Source organism: Limanda limanda, chromosome 8 (genome assembly GCF_963576545.1).
Source record: "Limanda limanda chromosome 8, fLimLim1.1, whole genome shotgun sequence".
In the NCBI taxonomy this organism is placed as follows: domain Eukaryota; kingdom Metazoa; phylum Chordata; class Actinopteri; order Pleuronectiformes; family Pleuronectidae; genus Limanda; species Limanda limanda.
Window position 1 is genome coordinate 12,406,529 of NC_083643.1, and position 26,989 is coordinate 12,433,517.

The following is a 26,989-nucleotide window of genomic DNA, read 5'->3' on the forward strand; positions in this document are numbered from 1 at the left end:
GATACGGTACATTTATTTGTCCCAAACACATGCACAGACATGCACAAGCACACTCATGCAAGGAGGGAAATTTAACCTCTGCTTTTGACCCATCTGGTGTAGGACACAGAGCAGTGGGCAACCATGTACTGTGCCCGGGGAGCAGATGTTGGGGGAGTAAGGTGCCTTGCTCAGGGGCACTAGACAGGGTAGGGAGAATCCTCTTGGATTTTTGGACAGATCAATCCAGGTTCGTCTTTTTGTTGTTTCTCCGTGGAGTCGAACCAGAGACCTTTTCTGCCGATAGTCCAAGTTTCTGACACTAGTCCATTAGATTTGGGTAAAAACTAAACCTCTGACACATTTCCTTCAATCAAAACAATCAATCACATCGTGTATATTCAGTCCACATTGTATATATTATGCTATATATATATACAGTATATACTATATTATGTATACATTTCCTTTTACTCCCTCATTGTGTTTTATCTTATCTTAAAGATACTGTGAGTATTTTTTGTTGGTATCTTTTTCCAATTCACAACGACACCTTACATTATTTACATTATTTATTTTTAGACGTTTAAAGCCTCCCTGAGCTTTTCCCACTTCACTTCCCGTGCTCTCCTCTAGAGGGCAGTAGACAACAGAGACATTCAACGTCTTGCATTGTTTAATCCCATTGTCGAGTTTGATTTCTTCCACCCTTTATTTCCCCCCTGTCTTGCAAGAAGCAATTATGAATACGAGAAAGTGCAAACTAACCTGCAGCTGGATCTGTTAAGCATGCAGCAGGTGCTGCCCATTCTTAATGGGGACGAAGTTTCCTGCCTGTAGAACACAGACTATCTCTATGTGTCAGCCCTGTGATGGACAAGCCCCCTACTCTCACCCTCGAAGGATAAGCAGTATATATAATGGAAAGATAGATGGATTAAACAGAAGGGTATTAAGTTTGTTCTCTTACCACCAGAGGGCGATCAATAACAGGCTACAAGACAAGAGGCAGCATCCATCTCTGCAAAAGTATAAGTAAAGACATTATGATGCAGCGTGGAATCCTTTCTAACAACTCGTAATGCCCTTTGGTCTCCACATTAATCCACTCTCAAAGGCAGCACAGGAGAGAAAACTAGTGACAGACGCTGTCCTATCTTTAGCTGCCTTTCTCTTTTCTTTCCCTCTTTGTCTTTATCTTTCTTCCTTTCTTCCTTCAGTCTCTCTTTCTTCGAGAGACTGGGCCTACACACTGGGGTGCATTGTCTTACGGCAGGGAGCACTCCACCAAATGGTTTAATTGGAGTGCCATCACTCAGGGAACAGATTAGGCAAGAGTGTTAGAGACTTTTAACATTTGCCAACACACACTATGAATAGAGCCTGTGTGTGTGTGTGTGTGTGAAAGTGGTAGTGACGGCCTGATAATGTTGCTGAGGAGACAGGTCTATCTGCATGTGCATTTAACATTCAGATTTGTAGCTGCAAGTTATTGACACACACGAGCAGCGGGACAGATCGGAGACAGAAGGACGAGCAGTCAACACCACGCTGTTTGCTTGTTGTTATTTATTATGATGTCATCACAGCCTCGTTATTGCACGTAATCGTAAACACGGCACTATTGCTTTGTGTCTCGCCAGTTCCAGAGTTCAGCTCGACCCCAGCTCCGTTTCGCCGCAGAGGTCTTGTCTCATTTCGAGGCCCCAGAGGCCGAGGACACATTCTGTCATATAGCAGGGGGTTGGGGGGGGGGGCACATGGCAATTGGCAGCGGGTGAATAGAGGAACAATGTCCGCAGTCGATGTTTTGCTGTTTGAAAGGGAGATTCATGAGTAAATCCAATTAAGGGAGCCTGCAGATAGAGTTAGTGGGTGCATGATATGATGCTGTAATCGCAGAGAGAAAGGTGATATATTTATTTTCCTTTGCAGATTTTTTTGCTGCCTCTTTCCCTACATCCCTTTTTCCACCCTCCTCAAGGCCACCTCGCTGGCATGTGTGCTGGAGTGGGCTCGCAGATCTGAGCGCTTCGCTGCGAGTGTGGGCTACCAATCTGTTGGCACGGCTTAGGTGGTCCTGGCTGAGAGCGACTCGGCAGCAAGTTTCACACACAGAGGGGAGATGAGGCGGACAAAGATGGCGGGGGGGGAAAGGCTAAAGGGTTGAGACGGACTGAGAAGGCGAGGGTCAGAGGAAGAGTGTGAGACTCTTGTCCGAGACTAGTCCCTGGACCGAGCGAGGAGAGAACCGGGGTTAAGTGCTCTATTTGTGTGACCATTAAAAGCCGGGAGTAGAGTACTGGGCCGGACTGAGCCAAATCTCATCAGTCACTGCCAATTTGAATCAGAACCAGCACCCCGGTTCTCCTCTTTATATTCCGCTTCTTCTTTTTTCGCCCTCTCCTCACCCCTCCTCCCCTCCAGGCAGACAAATACACATTCCAGCAGCGGATGTGGCGGTGGTTGTCCGTAGCAACCTGCCATGCGGGGTGTATCTTGTGGGAGCAGGACCACTGAGTGAAAGGCTGAGCTTTCTGCTAACAAAGGCTGAATCTCTGAGATGCTTTGAGCTTCCATAGAAGCGCTGTGACTTCTGGGCTGTGGGAGTGCTTTGCATAATCCAGCAGAAGCAGCAGCAGCTCTGCCACATCGCTCTCTCTATCTCCCTGCTCTCTGCACCCAACGCACAAGCCCCGATGTAGGTCGACTCGTCTTGGTGCATCCGCTCAAAATCTCTCAATCAATCATTCAGTGTGATAATCGCAGGGTGTTGTTGGGAGTCCGGCTGTGCAAAGGTGTAGATGGGTCAGGAACCGAATGTTCAACAGTTCCTCTTCTGCCGATTGCATGAATTTTAACATGAATTTTTAAAAAGAACTCGTCTCGGGGGAAGCAAAGAAGTGATTCTGATCACGTTTTTTTTGTTAGAAATATCAAGTATAACAGTCACACTTTATTTTTCGACAGCATATTATAGTATGTCATCATTTAAGATCAGCTTTAACAATAATTTACTACCACCCTAGATGCAATAAATTCCTGCGTGAGGCCAAACCGTAAAATTAAATATGCTATAAAACTAAATTAGTTCCCTAATTTAGGCTATTTAGATTTTCTTTAAACAACTTTATTCGTGTGTGCGTTTGTCGTTTCCCCCCCCCCCCCCCACCTCATAAGAGAGTCTATCACATTTCCAGCCACAAACGCAAAGTTTGATTGATGAAGGTGTTTTGTGTTAAGTGTTAGTATGTTATGCATATGAATTCTGCTCTAGCATCCTTTCGTTAGCTGGGATGTGCCGGCAGCTGACACTGTGTGCTCTGCTTCCTCCTGCGAGGCTCTCTGGGACCGCCGAGGCCAGCTGCTCCGCTGTGCCTCTCAACGTCAACACATTTAACACAGGCATGTAAACTGCACACTTCAGTACGTCGACGAGTCAGTGACTTCATCTTAATGGGGTGTGAGCTTCTCTCCCCCCCTTCCTTCTTTTGTTGGAGCCGCTAAGCTGTAAAAACGTAAAGTCGCTGGGATGGTGGGGTCTGTTTTCCTTTTTTTTAAATCTCACGCTGGAGAAAGAAGGTTGGGCAGAGAACGTCATCTGAACTGAAGTCACCGTTTTAACACTTCAGGTAAACAATCAATGGCAGAAGGCTGGAGATATAGGGAATAAAACGAACTGGCGCAGCGTTGCCCTGACACATGTAGTCTAATACTGAGGTCACTTTTACAAATTGCCAAACTCAGGATTTGCAGCTGGTAATGTAAAACTGATGTCTTACACCCTCTGCCTGGAGCGCTATCAAGATACATTAAGGCACATAGCCATATTCAAAACATCACCATATCTGTGGGGCACAAAAAACAGAAGCTACCACTCCCCTGTAGTCGGAAAAAGTCGACATGTGTTCAGCAAAGCAGTCGGTTTTCCTTCCATTACTGTTTGACTCACTTGATTACAAAATCATAATAACTGTGAGGGGGACGCCCGTTTGTTTTGGATCGCAGCGCAGTCTTGAAAGCTCTGAGGCTAAAAGGAATGATTTACTTTTCATCCCTGCTATTAGTTATTATTAGTGATCCATTACCGAAACACACACGGCGTTGCTTTGGTGAACACATGTCTGGAACTATGGCCATTTAGATAAAGGGATTCCATGATCAGAAATAGAAAAAAAATGACATTTGTATCAAAAAGCCAAACCTACTTTCCTGCAAAAACATCCACAATGAGTTCTTTACACAGATCTAGGATGGAAAATCGTATATATATATCGAGATGTGAAAAAGACAAAATCTCAAACGTAAAATCGGGTTCTGGAACAGTACGTCGATGGGTTGGATGTCATTTTTTTTTCTTTTCGGGACATGTTCGTTGCAGGCGTTATTCTCTATCCAGTTCAGCTTGTGTGCACATTCACTCTAGGGTTACAGGACTGTCAACATTGTGCTGTTCGAACCATCAGTAGTATAATATACAAATGTAAAGATACACAATAGAAATGCATACGAATTATTACAATGAGACCTACAAAAAAGCATGAGAATAAAAAGTCAGTGGGGTATTGCAGGTGAGGCAAGCAGAGCCACAAATGTGCGTCCAGACCGAGGGACACACCCCCTCCTACCATGATGAAGTGCATGTCTATTTACACAGCATCATAACAAAGCTATCAAAAACAAAGGCTCCAAAAATTTCCTCCTAAAAACTTTTTTTGTTCTTTTGTTTCTCTACTTACAACAATGTCGATTCCATGTATGTACATCCCTAGAAAATAATTTAATATACTTACACACTTTCTACATTTGTGAAACAATACAGTTCTAGTCCACAAGGAAGGTCGTTTGTTTGTGTGTGTATGTGTGTGTGTGCATTTATGTGTATGTGTACATATGCCTGTTTTTGTGTATGCAGTGTGTAGAGTGTGTGTGTGTGTGAGAGGTGGGGGGGAGAAAGGTTGGAGGGGACGATGTTCGTGGATTGGCTAACAGTCGCAGGGGCAGATTCGGAACGTGGTCACAGGGAGGAAGTGGTGGAGTCGACGATTTCTCTCCCGTTGCACACGGTGGGGACGAAGTGGGCACTGACCGGAGCTGCGAAGACAAGGAAGTAAAGAGTGTTACACAGGAGGACAGCCAAAAAGCATTTATAAGACTTTGAACTTAGATTTGTTCATATAATTAGTCACAAACGTAGTCAAGGATTAGCAGGGAGAGGACCTTTAACACATATTACCATTACATTTATAAGCTACAGTATAGAAGGCCTGATCTGAAATCAAGTTAGAAAATATTTACCCCAAAAAATTACCGCCCTGGTGTTGTATGCCACCGCCAATGAGTGCAGTTTCAGTCTCTTTTACAGACCCGTATGACGTCACCAAGACCCAAATCTAATCAATAAAACCGTGAGTCTAAGTGAACATTTGTGCCAAATGTGAACAGCTTCTCTCGAGGTGTTATATAGATTACACACTCACATGTTGATTGTGATTGTGTAAAGGTCACAGTGACCTTTGACCTTTGGTCACCAATTTCCAAACAGGTCATCCTTGAGTCCAAGCGAATCTTGAGCCAGGTTTAATGAAATTCCCTGGAGGCACAGACAGATAACCTGGAAACATAATATGTCTCCCACCACTGGAGGATATAAAAATCAAACGACCCTAATAATGATAAATGGGCACAGACAGTGTTACAAGCACAATCTGGGATCAGAGTTTATAGTTAATATAATTTCTGTTTATTTTATTATTTTCATGCTCACTAAATCTTTAATTTAAGGGCTTTTAAATGTTTTCCTCATCGTTTGTTTTTTTAATACACTTATATGTGATCCTAACGACGAATTAGCACAATTATAATATTAATAATTTTATCATTGTAAATAATTAGATCTGGTCAAAGTGGTATCAAACATCTTACATGTGTTTGTATTCTTTTGTATTTTCTTCCAATAGAAGAAAACACAAAAAAATACAGAAACTGCTACATTTTTTAAAATTCAAGGTTTTGTTTTCCCTGTGGAGGAACACGGGGCCGTGTGCTGTGCTGGATATTGAATGTTGAATCCTGCTCATTGGACAGACGCATAATCTAACAGACAGCAAGAGAGTGCTGCTGTAAAAACCCTGTCTCTTTAAAAATGAGGTAACCGCGTGTAACTTACCGTGAGATGCATATGTGGTGGCAGCACCGCTGACACTGAAGCGATTGAGGTTAAGCCTGTGGCTGGCCACATTCTTCTGGGGCTGGAACATGATGATATGGACTTTCGGTGCAAACATACAGCCCAGGACCACAAAGCCACTCAGGCTGACGGAGATACACATCGTGGTGGTCTGGACCTGCGGAGGAGAGACAGGGACACGGGGGACACAGTAATTAGTTGTCAGACTTTGATGGATAAATTGTATGCTAATATAGAACAAAGTAATTGCTGTTAAGAGCTAATCTGATGATAATAATCTATAATAAGGAACATTCTTCCAAGTCACTTTTTGAGCGAGTATTACAAAGTGCCTTGCACAGAATAAAGCAAAGATAAATCGAAGCCACTTTGATCAACTAACACTGAGCATAGAAATGTCGTAAGTAATCAACCGTTCTCTGTGCAGACAGAGCCAACAAGAGTATCACTCTGTATTGTTAGACTGTTACTCTGCAACAGTCCAGAGGATAACAATTACAGCTGAGATCAATACGAGTTTCGGGCCAACAGAAACTCAGCGGCAGCTCAAACTGATTTATTGTACAAAATCAATGCTGAATACAAACTTGTGCGTTTCCAATCCTTGGGTTAGGATCAGTCTTTATAGTCTCTCTTAGGAGAACTTTGTCCTCCTGCGTGTTGCTTAAAAGAAACACGCAGGCTGAATGTCCCTTACATGTTGCCGTAAATCATTACTGAGTTTAACTTTGTGTGGCTGCAGTATAAGTATCACAGATGGTTATAGAGGTGTAACAGCAAATCACGGTACTGTACAAAGACATATATAAGTAATCAACAGTACGTCATCGCCTCTGTATATATGTGTGTGTGTGTGTGTGTGTGTATGTGTATGTGTGTCTATGTGCTTGGTTGTCCATGCTGGTGATGTTATGCTTCTACCAGACTAATCTTAAAGTCAGATTACAAGGCCAAAGAAATGCTTAGTTCCAGAGAGAGAGAGAGAGAGAGTGGGGGAGAGGGGGAGAAGGGTTGATGTGTGTGTGTGTCGGGGGGGGGGGGGGGGGATCAAATGAGCAGCCTTGGCATCAGCACTCTTCTCTAACGCCCTTTGATACACTGCTTCTGTGTGTGTGTGTGTGTTTGTAGAAGTGTGTGCTTCAGGTATGTGTGTATAACTTAAGATTTGTATGGATCGGGTGAGCGCTCGCTCCCTCTTCCCTGTTAAAGCTGGACATGTGTCAGCACTTTGACAGCCTGTCTTTTTGTCGTCCCAGCAGTGACATTTGCCAGCAGGATTAGAAATAGTTCTCAGTCTCCTCAACACCTGTGTGCAGTCTATCCTGTGACCTGTGTGCTGGTAATAATCAGCGTTGACGAGACAAAAAGCTGCCCACAAAGTCAGATTGCAGCAACTCCACCAAGAATGTCAGTAATAATGGAGAAATTTGATTCTGTACATTTAGGTTTTCTTGTGAAAAGTTAGAGGAGAAGATTGATCCCAATCTCAGGCCTATTATAATATCCTAGATAATAGATTTTCTAATCAACATGAATCCATTTCCTTCCACTTTTCTGAGATCAAGTCTCTAAGCTTATTGTTCCAGACGTCGATTTTTTTTCCCAGCCCCGCTTTCCAGCTCCTCCTGGGGGGTCCTAAAGCATTCCCAGGTCAGATGGAATATGTGGTCCCTCCAGCACGTTCTGAGTCTACCCCTGGGTCCCACCCCCCAGTTGGGCCTGCCCAGTAAACCCAGCAGCAGCCAGAGCCCTTGACCATGAGGTTGTTGCAGCATCAGCAGAAATGTTGTACTGGACTATTGTGGTGAAGAGGGAACTAAGCTGCAAGGCAAAGCTTAGTTCCCTCTACGTTCTGAACCTCTATGATCATGTGCTGTGGGTCATTACTCTCTTTTTTTGTACTACTGATCTTTATTACCTCTAGTTTCCAGCTTTTTTGCTAAGCTGAGTTAATCAGCTACTACAAGTAGCTTCATGTCGAATCTACAGACATGAGAGTGGTTTCTATCTTTTCATCACTGTAGCACACACAACAAAGTGTGTTTTTCTTGTGTGTGTGAGTGTGTGTGTTTGTTCAAGATACCCTGTAGTCGCTTGATGTAACATAAAAGATGGGAAGAAAGGCCAGCCAAATGATACAGGTGGTGTACATGGTGAACCCAATAAACTTGGCCTCGTTGAAGTTCTCTGGGCACTTCCTGGTCTTGAAGGCATACCTACAGAGAGAGAATCATGTTTGTTCATTATACACCATCAGAAAAAAAACCCCACAATTAATACCTAATCTACAGAAATTTGTAGATAGCTGTGGTCTGAGCAGCTATGACCCACTTACACAGTACACAGGATGACCAGGAGCACGTCATATCCCAGTGACAGCAGCATACTGGAGTCACGAACATTACACTTGAGGATGACAGTTTGCCGTCGCTCAGGCAAAGTGAAGCGTCGTGTCCCGGGAACCTCCAGCAGCAGCCACACTGTGACCATCACCAACTGGACGGAGATTAGACTCAGACAGATGAACACCTGAAAAAGACGAGAGGAGAGAAAGCTAAAGTCATCAAGATCCCCTGTCTGTCAACCCATCCGTTTGGCTGATGCAGATTGATTCATGATGATGCGGCAATCGCTCACCTGAGACGACGGGCTGATGAAGCGTGGCCTCACTGCGCCCGCTCCGTCTTTGACACCATTGAAAATCCTAGCAATTCTGTTGGTTTTGGTGAGGAGGGCTGAGTAGCAGACAGCAAAGGATGTGCCCAGGCCGAGGCGACGCAGGGCACAGATGGCGGGAGATGGTTTGGCCAAGAAGAGGAAAGTCATGGCGTACGACAAGAAGACTCCCGAGAGGAGGATGTAACACAGCTCCCTGCCTGAAGCTTTCACCAGTGGCGTGTTGTTGTGTCGGACAAACACCCAGAACACCATGCCGGTGCACATGAACCTGGGGACAGAAGATGCCCATTTAAGTCTTGTTTACTGTTAACTTTACAACTTTGAGCAAGGCCATATGAACATCATTGTTCCTTGGAAAAGCCTATAAAACTTAAGAAAACAAAAATTCTTAACACATTCTCCTGTCAAGCCTCCTAAGTATTTTGACTTTAAACAAACTCTAATAGCATCCAGGACCAGCTTCCAGTGAGGAAAATCTGCACATGTGCTATCTGTCGGCCTTGAATGTATTGCGTCCTCCGATAACAAAGCATTACTTAAACTAGTTAGCCAAACTTGCAGCTTGTTTTTGAACAATTAATCACCTCTTTTTATTCATTCTTTAAACCTTTTGTCTTGTGGTTTGAAAAGACAAGAAAATACAATTCTTCACTCCCCAAAAATGTGTATCCAGAGTCTTTCTATTAGGTTTGACATCCAAAACTTGACAGTCGGTTCCCTTAACGCCAACACGTACACACACCTCTCAGGACCAGTCAAACTGACATCTTGCCGACAGCTCTTTATCACTCACCCTACACAAGCAATAGTAATTGGACCAATGGCCCAGGCGTCTTCCCACATTATGTAGTCCTCAGGAAGGTCATAACAGGAAGACAGATCGTCAGTGGGCCACTGGCCGGGAGCGCAGGGCGAGCAGGTGAACTCATCAGCCAGGTATTCATGAGGCTCACAGGCCGTGCAGATCCAGCAGCAGTACTCACCTGGGAAACAGGGAAACGAACCGCAGAGTGTGGCAGCTTGAGATTGTTCAAAAGGCACAGATGCTTGATAGGGTACGTTGCTATGACAAAAAGAAAAGGATCGTCATTGAAATTCAGTCCCCTACCTGCCTGCATTTTCTTCATCTCATTACGTTCGCAGGGGTCGCTGCACTGCGAGGTGGGCACCACTTCTCTTGGCCAGTGGATTAGATCACCGCTCAGTGTCAGAGTCTCTGCCCATTCGCCCACTGGCATGTAACTATACCGCTCGCCGGAGCGCTGGTAGCTGAAGATGTTGTATCGGCCCATGCCGTCCCCCTGGGAATCAAACTTCACCGCTGTCTCGATGCCCGGCGGAGAGAAAGGGGCTGGCAGGGGGGGGGTGAGAGGAGACAAAGAGAGGAAATGAAATGAAAGAGATAAGACGAGTGGGAAAAGGAGATTAAAGCTAAACAATCGCAAACAATCATCCCATTGATTTCTCACTGATGCCTCTTAAAAGCAGCAGTGAGGACAGAGACAATAAGCCATGGTCAGTTAAGCCTTAGCAGTCCAGAACAGACAGTGAAGGACATTACAACAGTGTTTTCATTACTGAAGACCAGCCAGGTACAAATGTATTGGCTAAGAAGCTATAAATGCCCGGTCTGCTTGGTGATGTCTGTGTGTATCAACGTCCTCCCATACTTTCCCTAAGGTCACATAGGAATGAAAACTCGTTCTAAATTCTGATCCGACAAAGTTTATTACCAAATGCATCATTAACAAACTGCCCATAAAGTCATAGGCATGAAGGCAGAGGACTGAATCCCTGGGCAGCGCTATAGCTACCCACACATTGATGGAATTAGCCTCTGGGTCTCTTATGTGAGGGAGGTACACTGCTGAAACTGCCAAATTGGTTTGTATACAAGTTGTTATGAAAGGATTACCATCTACCCTGAGGATGTGGGAACAGAAGAGATTGTAAAATTGGCAGGATGCTGAAACCGTAAAAAAAAAGCAACAACTAAAAAAAACCACAAGGACAAAAAGCATCTATGGACTCGGTTAAAAACAGCTAAAAATAAGCGCCGCGCTGTTTGAGGTTCGCTCGCAGCGTTAACACCTGACAGTGCCGACACTTGGCGATTTTGACGTAGACAAAATGTATGTCGCCGCTCCAGTGCCATGTCTGTCCTTACAGCAGAGCAATCAACTCTCAGCTGCCGACACGTCCTACATGGCTGTGTGTTGTGTGCCGCTGCTTCCCCTGTCAGAATAAGATGTGGCTGGGGATAGTGCAGCATATGCTAGGTTTAGAAAGCATCACTCTTCAACGTATAACAAGGCTGTTGGTCTTCAGTGCACAGACGCATCAACTGCATTGTGCCTTCCTCGTATCTCTGTATAATTGGATAACCGAAAGAAATCGCTGGGCTAAATTCCTTCTCCAAACACAGACTAAAGCTTGGGATCAGTGGAACGAATCGGGACACAGTTTACGATTAAACATTTTGGCTGAATAAGAGTGTGCACGCAAACACACGCGCGCATTTGGAAGCTCCGCTAGGTTTTCCTTTACAGTTTTAATGGTTATGGTATTACCGTGAGTTCTGGGGGAGACTGTGCTGACAGAACCGAAGGTCTGACCCCTCTGTTTCTGTGTGTGTGTGTCCATGCAACAATGAGGAGGGCTAAAGCTGTTCTATTGTTGAGAACGCTCAGCTTGTCAGGTGACAGCGGAGGGTGTTATGGTTTATGAAATCCATAAATCACCGAGACAACACAGCCGTCTATCTTTCTTCTCTCTCTCTGTTACAGGAAATTCTAGGTGTCAAGTCTTCTTTGGAATTTGGGGCTAAACGTTTAGGTGACAGCTAAATGAAAATGATTTCAATAAGACGGCGCTGATAATATCTCAGAGATGTGAAGCGATACGAATCCATTATACTGCACGTTGGCAGATAATAAAGTCTGCTAATAACACAGAGCAATAAGACAAGCTGGGCCGCCTCCTCTTCGAAACCCATACACACTCACAGAAACACTTTGCCACCAGCTAATTATCATAACGGCATCTTATTAGGACCTTAGATGTGCGCTGAAGCCTAATTAGCTGTATGTGGTAATTACGTGTAATATAGACTAAAGAGATAACGACATCAGCCCACAGACTCGTTTATGGGCAACGTATTGTCCTTGACTTCCCTTGAACGGATCGCATTCAGGGAGCAATAGACTGAGAGGACTGGCGATTCCTTCCTTCAACCAACAGCCTCAACCTCGCTGACATGACAGGGCAGCTTATCAGGAAAGTGTATGAGGTTGCAAGTTAGAGAAGGCGAAGGCCACCGAGACTCCTCATGTGACTGCAGAGAGCTGATGACAGCCGCCTGTGGGTCCTTGACTGAGGAACGCCACTCATTTTCCTCAACACTCTCCTGGGATGTGTTTAAAAGTCTGGTGAGGACAGAGGATGGCTTTGAACAACAGGGCTACGAGTCTATCCTAGCAATGTGTAACTGGACTTGTGCTAACATGCTAAACGTTGCTAATTAGCAAACTGTAAAGTACAACTGAGGCTGATGGGAATGTCAACATTTTGCAGGTATTTGGCCAACAGCAAAGAGATGGGAGAACATTATTTTGATGATTTTTCCAGGTGAAGTCACAAGTTAAGGGCGAGTGTGGCTCAAGGGTCAGAGCGGTAGTGCACTAACCAGAAGGTTGGCAGTACAAGATACTTAACCCCAAGTTGCCCCTTTTCATCGAGAAAGTGCTGCACACAGATGCACATGAAAATGAAAATGTTGTGTAAATGGCCTTGATTGGTCATCAGGACTAGAAAAGCGCTCTAATGACAGACCATTTACAGTTTATTATCCAGCAGCTAGTGCTAGAGGAAAGAAATCTTTAGGGTTCATTCATTGAGATATTTTATTCCAGCCAGTACATATGTACACCAAGTTAGGTAATATACATATTGGCATGTTTAGACTCGACAAAACAAAGTGTCCTTTGCACAGACTAAGAGATTTAAGTGCTTTGAAATCCAGAATCGCATCTGCAGCCAGGACCGCGGAATATAAAACAAATAACAGTTTAAAAAAAAGTTTGCACCTGCAGTATGACGGAGCCAAACCAGACCCTTCGTTTTTCTGAGACATTCAGTTTTCCTGCTAACTTGAGAAACGCCTTATTATTCTAGCTTAATTAGAAGCATGGTGAAAACAGGCTTTTCATTCAGAAGCTGAGAAATTAATTATGTTCTCGGCCATGTCGGGCTAAAGCGAAGCCCAAGGGGGATTGTGGGTATTAAATGAGGGGAGGGAGAGAGAGAGAGAGAGAGAGAGAGAGAGAGAGAGAGAGAGAGTTATGGGAGGGGGATCTTTTCTTTGTGTGGCTAAAAATCCAAAAAGCTGGCTGTTGATGAGTTTTTGGCAAGGGAATAGAGAATTATATTTCTGAACACCAATTCACCTGAAATCCCCAATTTAATCCCATTTAGGCTTGACGAGGTAAATAGTGCATTAAGGCTGATGCATGAATACACACTTCTTTCAGGTGAAATATATAGATACAGTTCCCCCAGCACCGTTCATGGCGTGATCAACATTTCTTGACCCTCTTTTCATCCTTCATTGGTTAACGACCTTACACATCTGTGTCCTACAGAGAGAGTGTGTGAAGGGACACGTACACACATCCCTGAGCATATACAGATACGAAATAACAGATGCACTCACATGTCAAACAGACACACACACACACACACAGATCACGTTAGCTATATTTGTTCTCTCTGCAGATTGGCTCTCCAGGGGCCGAGGTGCTCCCTGGGCCATGGAGCAACAGGCCGCTTGGGAATAGAGGAGGTCTACAACACGTGGTCAAAACATATAGAAGGGAAAGTGAAGCAGCAGAGGGATGAGGCTCGACTGAAAGAGAGGTGGCGAGACAGAGGAGACAAAAGAGGGAAACGGCCGGCCAAAATCCGGGAGGTGCTGGGTGGGAAGGACAAGCCAAGAGACAAGATAAGGGCAGAGAAAAGAGGGAAGTGACAGGGGAGGAAAAAAGAAAGGAGATAGCACAAGAGAAAAGCAAGAAACCGGTGTGACGGCAGCAGAGATATATAGGTGGATGGAGGAAAGCCTTTCAGATGGTGGAATCAATAGAGAAAAGGTGAAGGGTGGATGGATGCATGAGTGTGGTGGAGTGGAGGAAAAAAATCCAGCACAGAGAGGCGGTGGAGGCAGGAGAGAGAAAACCTTGTGAAGTCTGAGTGGGATGTGCTGTTTTATAAATGCAGAGAGAGTAGGACACTTTTCTGGGTGACAGAGAGAAAAGGGAGAGAGGTATGGAAAGATAGAGAGATGAAGAGTGAGAGAAGAGAGGGACGGAAAGACGGGGAGCGACGGAGACGGGAGAGACGGAGGAGGGGAGTGCGGAGAGAGGGAAAAAGAGGGAGAGAGGGAGCGAAGGTTGTTCTCTAGCATCTAAACGTTGCAGTGAGCTCTCTGCTCAATATGGCCCTGAAGGCACACCGCCTCTGCTAACACAGACGTATCACACGCACACACACACACACACACACACACACACACACACACACACACACACACACACACACACACACACACACACACCAAAGCACAGAGAGGGGGGGATATCACATCTATCGCCACTATTTGAACAGAAGACTGCGTGCATGTGTGTATATACGGATCTGTTTGCTGCAGATCGGGCTGGTGGGCGGGTGGGAGTTGAATGATGGCTTTGAGGAGTGTGTGGGCTGGGGGTGTCTGCAATTTCATACTGGTATAAAAAAAAAAAAAAAAAAAAAAAAAAAAGCATTTCAAGCTGCCTCTTTGTGAGAAAAAAAACTCAAAGAAAACGCTGACTGTTTTTGCCGTGTCCATGCGTGTCTCTGCCGTGCGTTGGCCAGTGTGTGTTTTATGTTGGAAGTGTGTAGCCAGGCCTCGTAAAAAAAACGCACAAATATGCCCCCCGTGTCTGTCGGGGAGCAGTTCCCATGATCTACCAGATCACTTCCACAATGGGCAATAGTGTCGGCTTCATTACCATAGCAACTAGCGAGATGAGGCTGGGTGAGGAGAGCGGCATATGAAAACACTCTCCTAACCACACAACATGCTGCCTCAGTGCACCACATACGCTGTCACACAACAAAACAGCCCGATCACAGTGAAATGTGAAGTTGAAGAGGGTTTTTTTGGGGGGGGGGGGTATGGTTGTTTTTTTACTGGGATGCATGAAGCATGACGTGACATCGAACTTTGATGCAGGGTACAGCGTCTCCTAATGAACATGCATGTGTGTGTGTGTGTGTGTGTGTGTGTGTCTGTGTGTGTGTGTGTGTAAGGGAAAGGAACGGAGTGAGATGGAGAGTGTTGGTTTTTCCGTCAGCAACAGTTCAGACTGAGAGCACTGCGGAGATGCGGTGATGCTGCAGTATTTATACCCCACGTTCAACCTCAGCTCACCTCGGCTGCTTCCATCTAAAGATGTGTACAGTATGTGCCGCGGTGTGTGTGAGTCAGGCCGGGCCGTAACCAAAAAAAACGCAAAAATCAAACAACAGTTCTGTCCTTAACCGAACCGCCACCTCCAGTATCCCCTCATCGAAACACATTGTTTGGTTGTGTGTCTTTTTATTTCACAGAGACAGCAGTTTGCCATGCTGTCACCGACACTGAGCTGTATCACAGATCCTTAGTTACTCTTTCACTTCTGCAGAATAAAGACTTGCCCCTCATGGACGAACATCAGTAGTGAGAGGAAGGGAGGGAGAGTGGTAGGGGGATGTAAAAAGGGAGGAGGATGATCAGACATGAAGATTCGTCGATGGCATTCGCACCTCTCCTCTCTTCTCTTCTCTCCTCTCCTCTCACCACTCCGCAACATATTCAAACTTTCAAAACTTCTCACGTGTGTTAACCTGCATATCTATTCTATCCCCCCGTATAAGGGAGCGGTAACCAACGGCAATCGCCTCGACTCTATCCTCTCACTCCGTCATTCTCCCTCTCCACCCTCTTCCTCTCTCTTTCCATGTCTGCCTCCTCTCAGACAGAAATGCTCCATGTCCTTTGATTTGTAGCAGAAATGAAGATGGGGAGTTTCAAAGAGAATCCTCTTCTTCTGCTGACGCACGCTGTCCCACTCCGGCATTGCCTCAGTTCTCCATCCCTCCCCCTTCCCTCTGTCCCTATCTCTTCTTCTATCTTCTTCCTCCTTTTTACCATAAAACCCAAACTTCCTTTCTGTCTGTCAGTTTTATCTGATACCTTCCCTCCTCCCTCCGTACGTGATGCCACTCTCTCGTCCGTCTCCATCTCTCTTTCGTCTCTGTCTCCCTCTCCCCTGCGTCCTGTGGCAAAGCTGCTGTGTTAGTGCGGTGTGTCTGGCTGTTCTTGATGTCTGCTCCTGGTCACGGTCGGTAGAGGCATAAGCACCTCTAAACCTGTCAGTCCTCGAGACACAGCAGTTTATTTATACCGCTCCCTTTGTACGCCATCTGTCAGTCAAGCCAATCCTCTGTCTCCTCTCTCCCAATTCGGCAGGGGCTGACAGATAGGCACCGTGCTATAGGAGCTATTATAACGCACACAATCTCATTAGGTGCAAGAGAGAAGAATATGGCTGACGGATTAACTGGAGCTCTCTTTCCTCAAAGCAACTTTGTAGTGTCGTATCAATTACGCATGGGTAATAGGTGTCAATGGCGGGCTGCCTCCGACAATACGCAGCAATTAAGCGGATTTGTCTCACTCTTTATGTTCTGCTTTAGCTGAGGAGAAGGACAACGTCCCTGTGTTGTTCATAAGAGGACTGGTAACTACGCACAGCTCTCACATCCCTGTCCCCCCCCCTTTCCTCCACACTTTCTTCTTCATCATTCACTAAGTTTCACTCTTCATCCCCCTTAACCGCCTTATCTTGGACTCCTCACTCTCCTCACAATGCTCTAGCCGTCTTACCTGCGAAGCTGACGTTAAGGATGAATTCCCGGTAGAGTCTTCGCCCGTCCAAGGCCTTCATGCTGTCGCACAGCTTGGTGGTGTTGAAGCACAGACTCCTCTGCATGTTGTGAAGGGCAATAGCCATAGCGTACACCGCGTTCACCACAAACATGATCTTTGACTCGGGTTCAAAGTTGTTCTTGTCAATGGACAAATCCTTGTCACACGGCGGGAGAAGATGCGTCTCCCCGAGTCCAACACCGCCACCTACTCCTGCTCCACCGCCACCTAAAGAGCACTGGAACCGCTGCTCCCAGAATTCCCTGAACCAGGGATTACGGTGGTTCTTGACCGGGTCCAAGCTGAGGAAGTAGCGGTTGAATTCTGGCACGGGATTGGCTGAGAGCTCAAGTGTGATGGCTCCTTCGGCAGTGACCTCGTTTCCCTTGACAATGCTTTCCTGCGCACCCCAGCCATCGCTGGCCACCCAGATGAAGGAGGTGTTCAGCCGGGCAGCAGCTGCCAGCAGCTCTCTGGCATCGTCGCTGCGCAGGAAGAGAACGGCCACTCGGGCATTCGGCTTCTGGAGGAGCTGACGGATCACAGCTTCATAGGACTTCTTAGCGTTTGAACGCCCCACCTGGACAGAAAGACAGAGGGAAAAGCATGGACTGAAAATGCTACTCCTACCCGCAGCTAAAGATCCATATGTTCAACTGTTTATCTGTATGATTAAAAAGGAAGAAAGCAGACTGCATTCCGTACTTCGGCCTCATACTAACATTCACCTTTGTAGCAAATGAGATGAAATATGTGACTGTGAAAGCATCCGGAATTAGTTCTTGGAGATAAGCTTTCAGTTTCTGCTTCACAACTGATAACACCAGTGTAATATAAACCCCATTTTGTGTAAGACAAGATAAGACATGACGACAAATCGCAATTTTAGCGCCCTGTTCATTGTTACTGGTGCAGCTTCCGGCCATAAATCAGTATGACACTCCAGATTAAAAAGTTCTGCTTTTTAGCTTTGAGCAGTGGTGTTTCATATGCATGCAGATCGAACCACAGAAAAAACAATTCTACTGAACACGCCCTTTACCTTCTCCGAAGTGGCGATACAGATGTTCCTCATGCGTGCCTCTTGCTCGAAGGCCTCTATACCGGTTTCACCATAATCCCCCTCCGACGCCACCGTGGACACGTATGTCCAGTTGAAGAACCGCAGGATCTCGGCCATGGCCTTGGCCTGATAGAAGTCAGGGGGCACAGTGCGGGCGAAGTAATCATAGCGGGATTTATCACTGAGTTTGGCGCTTGTTGACGCGTAGCTAATCTGAGGGATCTGGAAGAGCCTGAGAAGATTGGCAACCTGAGGGAAGAGATGGAGAAGGGACATTAATGAGGAATAATGTGGACAAGGATAAACATGTCGGCAAACACTTTGGGACTCAGTAGAACCTTTATCTCCCCTAAGGCCAAACAGTCCCCTTCTGAAACCATATTTTAATTCAATGGATACGGATTGTTATTTGGATCTGCAGCAAAATGTACACATATCATTCCCCCTAAACTTGACAGATATTTTTCATCAGGGTCCAGGAATTTTTCTCCTTGAAAAATCAATGACATCTCAATCTCACGATGTTAAAGAAAATGAACAATAATTCCTGACTCTGCCCCCAGATCTAGATTGGCAATGTCTTGAGTGTTTTACGTTCCACTTTCAAATCTTCTTGTGTATCAAGTTTTTCAGTAAGTTATCAAAGTTTGATCAAAACTTTTTAGCATATTGACTAAAACAATAAATATATAAGCACCATGAAATTGTTGAAATGATCCTTTGTTCAATGTACTTATTTCATCAAAGGAAAAATGTGAAGATATTTATAAGGTTGTTGCTGATAGAAATTCCTTCATGGATAATGTGCTTATTTAAAGATAAAAGACAATTCAGCAAGTGTAGGAATAGATAACACACGCACACACCTCACACACACACTGACTCATGCATTAGTGATGGACATCATCTGGGGTCTACTGATGTCCATATAATATTCCCTTTTACAGTTGATTGGGGTTTGTTCGTGTTTGCTTCATTACGATTTTAGTCACAGAGGCCGACACAAACAGTAGAAATCTAATTGCTACACATACTCATGCACACACAAAGACATGTAAACATACACAATCAAACATGCACGCGCAAATACACAACATAAAGTACACAGCCATTCAGTTCTTGCCTCAGTTTAATCCTTTTAGAGCGCATCACTCTGGGCTTCTCTATATTTCATTCGCAGCTCAGTTGATGAGCTGTTTTGACAACATGTCGGAATCTCATTAGACTAATAATGTAGAAGATTAGAAAACACACTCGCATACATATACTGACTCGCACGAGGACAGGTTGTCACACACACACACACACGCACACACACACACACACACACACACACACACACACATACACACACCCACAGGCGGCTGCTAAGAGTTTTATGGTTTTTAGGTGGCAGTTGACTTAAATGTCGAGGAAGGTCACGCTGCAGAATTCCACCGCATTGCTCCATCACCTTGCGCTGAACAATGACCACGGCTAGTTATGGGGTCTGTCTACAGGGACACAGACAGTTTAGTTTGTCAGTGAAAGCTGCTGAGAGAGCGGAGGGAGACGCACTGTTGGAATGGGCTGGATATGAGAGACGAGTAAAGAGAAAAATTAAAGGGAAGGAGGAAGAAAATTGGTGCAGTGGAGGGATGGTGTATGTTTTCTGCTTGGAATGCAAGTCACACACACGCACGCAGACAGACACACACACACACACACACACACACACACACACACACACACACACACACACACACACACACACACACACACACACGTGTGCGGACGTAAGGGAGGAACACTGCCTGCTATGTAAATGGCCTCGAGACAATGGAGTTTAGTTGTGCATGATTAAACATTAAATAATTCCCTGTGACTTCATTTAGAGGCAAAAGACAGACCGGCCAAGTAGAGTGAGCATGAAGGTGCAGCTGGATTAGCTTCAGTGGCAGGAGATAAGACAGCAGAGCACAGTTCAGGTCCTGTAAACAGCGATGCCCTCAGAAAATACAGGTAAAAACAACAGCAACGGCAACACAGGGCAACGAGAATGAGCTGCGGGAAAACAAAGGATAATTATGTTTGATGAAGGACAAGAAACAGAGCAGATGTGTTAACAATGGCTGCCCCAGGAAGGAGGAGGAGGAGGATGAGAAGAAGGGGGCTGAGGTCAGCATACACTGAGCTCTCACCAAATAGCCGGGAGGGACGCCTCAGAATGAATATAAAAGAGAGGAAAAAAGAAAAAGTATAGCCAGTGATGAGAAGGAGGAGCGCAAAGATTTAAGGGAATGTAACAGAAGGAAAGAAATAAAGATGATAGGAGAGAGAGAGAGAGAGAGAGAGAGAGAGAGAGAGAGAGAGAGAGAGAGAGAGAGAGAGAGAGAGAGAGAGAGAGAGAGAGAGAGAGAGAAGTAGAGGAAGAAGAAGAGAAGATAGTCGCTGAGATTAGGGATTTAAGGACTGATAGGAGGAGGCTTTTGTGCAGACACAGAGGAGTAAAGGGAGAAGGAGGTTTTATGCTAAACTATGCAAATTATAGAGCTCTGTCACAAGTGCTACAAGAGCTGGGGAATCACACAGTACACACCAGTGAGACTTCTAGGAAACAAGTACACACACGACAACACACTGGCACTGGCATGTCACTGGAAGTCAGCCGTTGCACTCTGGATCATGCAACTTGTGCAAGGACGAGTAAAAGAAACCAAAGAACCAAGACTGTAATTCGAGATGGTTTCCTCCAGGAGCTTATGTTTTCATCTGCATTTGTTTGTTTGTTTGTTTGTTCCTCGGCAACAATACACGGATCTGGATCGGGGGGGACATCCAGGATTTTAATTAAATCCATGGATCTTGATAAAAAAAAACCTGGCATATTTAGGGAACTGAAATCTATGAGTGTGTACAATGTGATTCAGCAATTAAGGGAATTGCCGGGCCTTGGCGATCTACTGAGTGCCATAGTCTTAAAATACGTTTGCAATATTCCTCCCACTGCGAGCCGTATGTGTGTTACCTGTATGGAGACGCTGCTGAAGGATCCTCCTATGACGCCGGCGATGGCGAGTGGGCTGTCGTCCTGCAGAGCGTAGGATCCGTCGGGACAGATGAATTCGGTGTCGTCCACCTTGGTGAGGGAGGCTCTTACAAACTCCAGAGCCTGGAACACAAGCACATAAATCAAATCCCCGGCAACGTGTACGGTGAAGCATATGGTATAATCTATTTATTCCGAATCAGCCACTGATTTATGTTCTTTATGTAAAAAATCTGCCACGTATACATGTACACACGACTGATTGATAGTTTTTCTTGTATATTTTGAAGGGGCTCCTGAAATGCTTTCAGTACAGGGTCTGAATGTGAGACTCGGGTAACCTTATAACATATTTCTGCTGTGTGCAAACAACCAACAGACACACAACCTATTTAAGGGACCGTATGTAATGTCAACAATCCAGGGTTTGTGCATCCAAGAGCTCATTGTCTAAGATCCCTGGATGCATCCTCTCTAAATAGCTCGGGAAAAAAATACAATCATCTCCTGAAGATAACAATCACTGAGGGGTAAGTGCTTTTCTTTTCTTCTTTACTTTATTTTGTATCTGGCTCATTTCCCTAATCCCGAATTTCTATTTCTATTTCTGTTATCATTTGAGGCAAGATCCTTTTTCCCAGAGTGGATAAAAAGAATTACGCGATGCATTTACTTCACCTGAACATTATCTTTTAATGACACCTTATAGTTGCACTTGACTTCAAATCGAAACATTTCTTGTTTTGTGTTTTATGTCTGACACCACTCCAGCAGAGCAGCAGTTTTAGGTATGAAATTTATAGGAGAAGTTTAAGTTGACGAAAGCGCGAGAGAACAAACAGCTAATAAAGCAACTCTGCATTCGAGAAGACTTATCAGCATTTTCTAGTAAATGCAGCTACAACGGAACCCAGTACAAAACAAAAATAAGATCTCACAAATTATACTGTTCAAATAACATAACATAGTTTTATATAAGTGGTTTAATGTGTAATATACTGATGATATATCTTGGGCATATATCTTTGAATAGGACAATTTTTAAACAGCATCAGCAGCATCTTGTGCGTATGAAAGCTTTTTCCTATCATCATCACCATCGTGGGCGGGATCAACTATACTTGAATTTAATTGGTTTGACGTTTAGCGTGCTGTCAATTTTGCAAGTGTATTTGCAAACTTTTCAGTCTTTTTGTCTGAATGGAAAAAAGGAATAGACCATTTCTCTTTGTTAATTAGGTGGCCATAGTAATAACATTCATTCAAATATTTTATCATCAGAGGCAAAGACTGCAAGCTGCTGCCAATTAATCTTTTGATTTATTTTATATTATTTATTATCTTTTTCTATTGTGTAATTCCACTTCAAATTCCTGCATTTGGTCAGAAAGTTTGAAGCTATCCCAAAAAGTATTTTAATACCAAACCATGGTTCAGTTTGATCGAGCGAGACCCCCTGTTTTGATTGGACTAAACTGGTCCAAAGGTCTGGACCATGGTCATAGACACCTTTCACATTATTTTGGTTCAGAATAAACTGAAAAGTCAAAAGTTCGGACCAAACAAGTTATATAAGTAACGTAAGAATCTACTCTACACACGTGATGTGAACAGTATTTTACGTAGATGGCAGGCAGCTTAAATTTAAGATGTGGCAAGTAAATCAAACACTTTCCCTGGATCCTCTCTTTTTGAGTGTATACTAACCTGCTCCAGTGCGTAGGTGTCTCTGGAGCAAGTGTCCAGGATGTGGACACCGAGGGAGATGCCAGGCAGTAAAGACGGGTCCATATTGATTCTGTCGATGGCGAACAGCATGGCCTCCAATCTCTGAATCCCTCTGTCCTCATTCACGCGGCCACACTCCTCCATACCGCCCCCTTTTTCGTGCACGGGGAACAAGCCGCCGAGCACCAGGTCGCCCTCAATGCGGATCTCTCGGCGGGGGGGAGGCGGGTCTCCGACGGAGAGCAGCACGCCCCGACACATCATGACCAAGACCAGAGCGGGAATGCGGGCCACCATTTTGGGCTGAGGCAGGGTTAGGACTGATACTTGAGTGGAACGGAGGGGCCGAGGGTGAAGGTCAGGGGCGGGGGGTTGAGGGTGAGGAGTGCAGTAACTGGTCGGGTTAGATCAAGTGGCCGTGGATGCTTGGGTCGGTTCGTGGCCCATGAAACAGTCAGGGAGAGCTGAAGTGAGCGGCACATGGAGGGGCACACCATCTGGACATCAGTCCTGCTCGGAGAGAAGAGGAGAGGATGGAGACACGACTCAGTCCAACATGTTACATATGGCAAAGCTGTCAGACGCTGGACAATAAAACACTTTCGTAACTTTACGATAAAGTACAAAGACAGCAAAGTGGACCTTTAGTGGAGTTCAGGGACACTGTTAACAAGGGCTCAAAGATGTTTCCGCTTTGCAGCCAAAGCCAGGCCATGACTAAAAGGGATGAGGAATTGTTTGGAGATTGTACCCCACTGTTCTCCAACCTGCCCCTCCTTTACATCTTCCTGTCTCTCTGTGTGTGTGTGTGTGTGTGTGTGTGTGAGAGTGTGAGTGGGTGTGTGTGTGTGTTTGCCCCTGGTTGTATCAGGATTAACCAGCTTAGATGGCTGGTTGATACATGAGCCCAGCCTTCTCATGCCACAGATCAGAAAAGCTACTCTAATTCTAGCTTCTCTAATCTGATATCTGTTCCAACAATTCTCTGCTCGCCCATGAGTTCATACGCCGAAGTGTGTGTGCGTATATGTGTGTGTGTGTTTGTTATCAGATTTATTGCTCCCCCTCTCTTCTGCATAATTTTACCATGAAAGAAGCTAACTGACAACACTGAGGCCAACAACAGTTCATGCTGCTTATCGTCGCTTTCAATTCAATTAAATACATCACTGTGTGTTTCGACTGTGTCGCTCAATAACATTCTCCACCTCCTCTTTAGTCAGAGACAAATGTTTCAATAGATAATGGAGCTGGTGAAGTTGTCAACAAACATGGCATGTCGCAGATGAAGGTAGATGATGCTGCTGTTTCGGAGTCGTGCTTACTGGGGCTGCTTTTGTCCAGGCTGAAATCTCTTGACAACTATTGGATGGATTGTAATGAACTGGGTTGGTACTCAGGGGTTAGGCCTTTGTGACTTTAAATATTCCGTGACCTCCCCTCCAGGTTACCATTTATGGGTCTATGTAAAATGTCTTGACAGCTATTTTAAGATTATTTTAATAACTTTCAAAGCTCAACATGAGCTGGCACCCACTTACATCCACTTGACTCCCTACAATCCCAGTCACAACCTGAGATTGGCAAGCCTGTCCTTGTTGGGCGTCCCTAGGTCAAGGCTGGTTGCTCAAGTTGACTGGGTTCTCTGTCAGGGCCCCGAGGGTCTTTAACTCCCTGCCTGACGGGATTAGGCTCTCCAAGTCACTGTCTTTAAATCACTGCTCAATATTTTGTGTAAAGGAAGGCATTTTTAACAGGCGATTTGTAATTCTGTTACTATTGTGTTATTTTAACTCCATTATTCCTTTTATCTCACTTTTATTGAAACCACATTTCATGTCATTTCTTGGATGTCAAACAAATCAAAGACTGAGCTGCAAGAGATAATATCCTGTATAACACATGTTTACATTAGTCTCACTTTCCTTAAGCGATTATATCTTTTTAATAATTTAGCCACAACAAAGCTTTTGTGTCCCAGGAAATGGATGTCAGAGTGATATATCCATCCATCCATCATCTAGGGATTATCCTGAGGGTTACGAGGGGGTGGAGGAGATCCCAGTTGACATTGGACAAAAGGAGGGGTACACCATGGACAGGTGGAATGCAATTGGATTCTAGTAAAGTCCCTAAAAAGCTAAATGTCCTTTACGCCCCCTCACAGATTTGACAGTTTCTAGGTGCCCAACATGTAAAGTGACGAGGATAGCGTGCTCTCTGTTGTGGGGAAGTTCTCGTGACCACTGTCGCCTACGCATGTAGATTTTACTGATGAGTCGAACAGGGATTGAGGAGAGAGGCCATACATATAGTAGATTCCGACGCTGGCGCTGCATTTTCATCGTATCCAAAATTAGTAAACACCCCTGAGAGCAGGATGAGTCATTCAAACATTTTATAGCATTTTACAGGAAGAGAAACAACAAGGATTTTGATGTAGAGATACTATATTGACTTTTTGACATTTTATTGGCATCTAACAAGAGATAAATGAACAATTAACACGGGGATTAAAACTTCGAGTAGGATCGTTTTCTTCTAAATTCTCTCATGTCTCCTTTGTCGTCCTCAGGAGAGATAAGACTGAAGTTGGAGGTTGACATTTTGATTATGAAGATCAATCTAGACCAAGGAGTGTGGTGAAATTTCTGTTGATTGCCGGCATCAGCTGAAACCCTGTTTAAGTGTTTGATAGCGAGAGAGAGAGAGAGAGAGAGAGAGAGAGAGAGAGAGAGAGAGAGAGAGAGAGAGAGAGAGAGAGAGAGAGAGAGAAAGAGAGAGAGTATGCCTCTCCTTTTCAGTAAGCAGGTAGGAGGATGAAAGCGTCTCTTAGATGCAGGCAGCTAAGATTTTTCTTCAGGCAGCTGCCATACCTTTACCTCTCTGCTCTATAATATGACACACGTACAGACAAACACCCGCCCACCCACCCACACGCACACACACACACACACACACACACACACACACACATACACCTGTTCTCTAAGGTTTGACCTAAAAGCAAACTATTTCTATGTCTTAGCTTCCCTCTCTTTCAAATTAATAGACAAAAAGGAGTATATTTGATCAATATATTGACAAATGTAAATGTTTATCATAGAAAGGAGTGCTAATACACCCTCATGACTAAAGTTTGACTGAAATATCCTGATGTGGTGTTTTAAAGTCTCTCTTGTCCCATGTTGTTTCCTGTCAAAAACCGCCAGGAGACGACCTGACACACACTTGATGGACACATAATTTAACCCAATGTCTGTTTCGGTGGAGGGACGTTGATGGAGTCCGTGAAAGTTGTATATTTATTCTCCAAGCTGTCACACATGCTCAATATATGTGGGTCCCAGGTGTGTTTGTGCATTGAAGAGGAAAAGTAGATTTCTTTTAAATGATTTCCACTGAAATAGCTGGAGTTCCAAGAAAATAAACTCTTACATCATCATTAGGGGTCAAAAGAAAACGTCACGCAGGGGAACTTTGTATCGAGCTCACAACAACAAAGCTGGAGATGTGGTTTGTGTGGGTGTCTGGGCAATCGTGTCCAAGCACAAAACATGGGATACAAAATCATTTTTACGGGGCTGGCACTCTAACGACAGTTTTGCTCAGTGCTGTACTTTAACATAATTCTTCAACGTTATTGAAAGCTCTCGAAGTCAATTTCCCCAAATGTCTGGAATAAAATCTTCTGGCATTTTAACATTTTTCTCAAGGTGTCCGTTTCAATCTGACAAAGCAAAGCACACTACATAAAAATCTCTCTCTTTTTCTTGCTTCAAAATACTGAAAATATTACTAAGTGCATGCTATTGTGCTTGACCTATTAATATATTGCATGCCTTTTAAAGATTGTAATATTTTTGGCATGTAAGCATCTTTAGTAGAGAGTAAACTACAGCTGATTTACCAACGAAAAGGCCGATGAGGCTTAAAAGTGGCTGATGAACGTATTTTTCCTTCCTTTCCGGAAGCCACTGGCTACAGATGATGTCAGCTCATGGTATATGATATCAAAGTGCTGAGACCTGAAACTTGCTTAACATACACACCGCACAGAGGTGGACCTCAATTCTTTGTTCTGTCAAAGCAACAGCATCAATGCCTCGATTTGAAGTCTGAAGCACTAAAATAGCTTTGAAGCTCTATACCGTCCAATATTTGAGATTAAGTTTCCAAACACCACTGCACTTACAACCTCTGCAGTCACGAAGTCAAACCCAGACAACCATGGACACTATAAAAGGATCAATTCCTAAAGCCTCTTGCGTTTAATGGTTTGTGTTTTGGGGGCACAGATTTAAAAACTCAAAT

General features: G+C 44.6%; 1 protein-coding gene across 2 annotated transcripts; it reads right to left on the reverse strand.

The window, feature by feature from the left end:
- Window positions 1–4,996: 4,996 nt before the first annotated feature.
- On the reverse strand, window positions 4,997–22,924 carry grm3 (glutamate receptor, metabotropic 3). Of its 2 annotated transcripts, XM_061076191.1 has the most exons (13): window positions 22,655–22,897; window positions 20,927–21,070; window positions 17,899–18,168; window positions 17,068–17,436; window positions 16,815–17,013; window positions 9,957–10,199; window positions 9,642–9,831; window positions 8,807–9,116; window positions 8,505–8,698; window positions 8,253–8,385; window positions 6,149–6,326; window positions 5,488–5,500; window positions 4,997–5,063 (listed from the first exon to the last, which is right to left on the reverse strand). In XM_061076191.1, exons 1-13 carry the CDS (start codon window positions 22,817–22,819, stop codon window positions 4,997–4,999), a joined length of 2,475 nt encoding a protein of 824 aa, XP_060932174.1. In that variant the 5' UTR covers window positions 22,820–22,897. The 2 variants fall into 2 exon arrangements, with proteins under 2 accessions (XP_060932174.1, XP_060932173.1); XM_061076190.1 differs by lacking the exon at window positions 5,488–5,500 and having other exon boundaries at window positions 6,145–6,326; window positions 16,815–17,436; window positions 22,655–22,924.
- Between the last annotated feature and the right edge of the window lie 4,065 nt (window positions 22,925–26,989).

What these genes read in the sequence shown, in the direction of transcription:
- grm3 (XM_061076190.1), bottom strand. Translation starts at nt 22,819, where the DNA reads ATGGAGGAGTGTGGCCGCGTGAATGAGGACAGAGGGATTCAGAGATTG. An exon ending in ACACCTACGCACTGGAGCAG is followed by an intron (nt 21,071 to 22,654) that starts GTTAGTATACAC and finishes CTTGTGTTCCAG; the next exon opens with GCTCTGGAGTTTGTAAGAGC. An exon ending in TCAGCAGCGTCTCCATACAG is followed by an intron (nt 18,169 to 20,926) that starts GTAACACACATA and finishes CTCTTCCCTCAG; the next exon opens with GTTGCCAATCTTCTCAGGCT.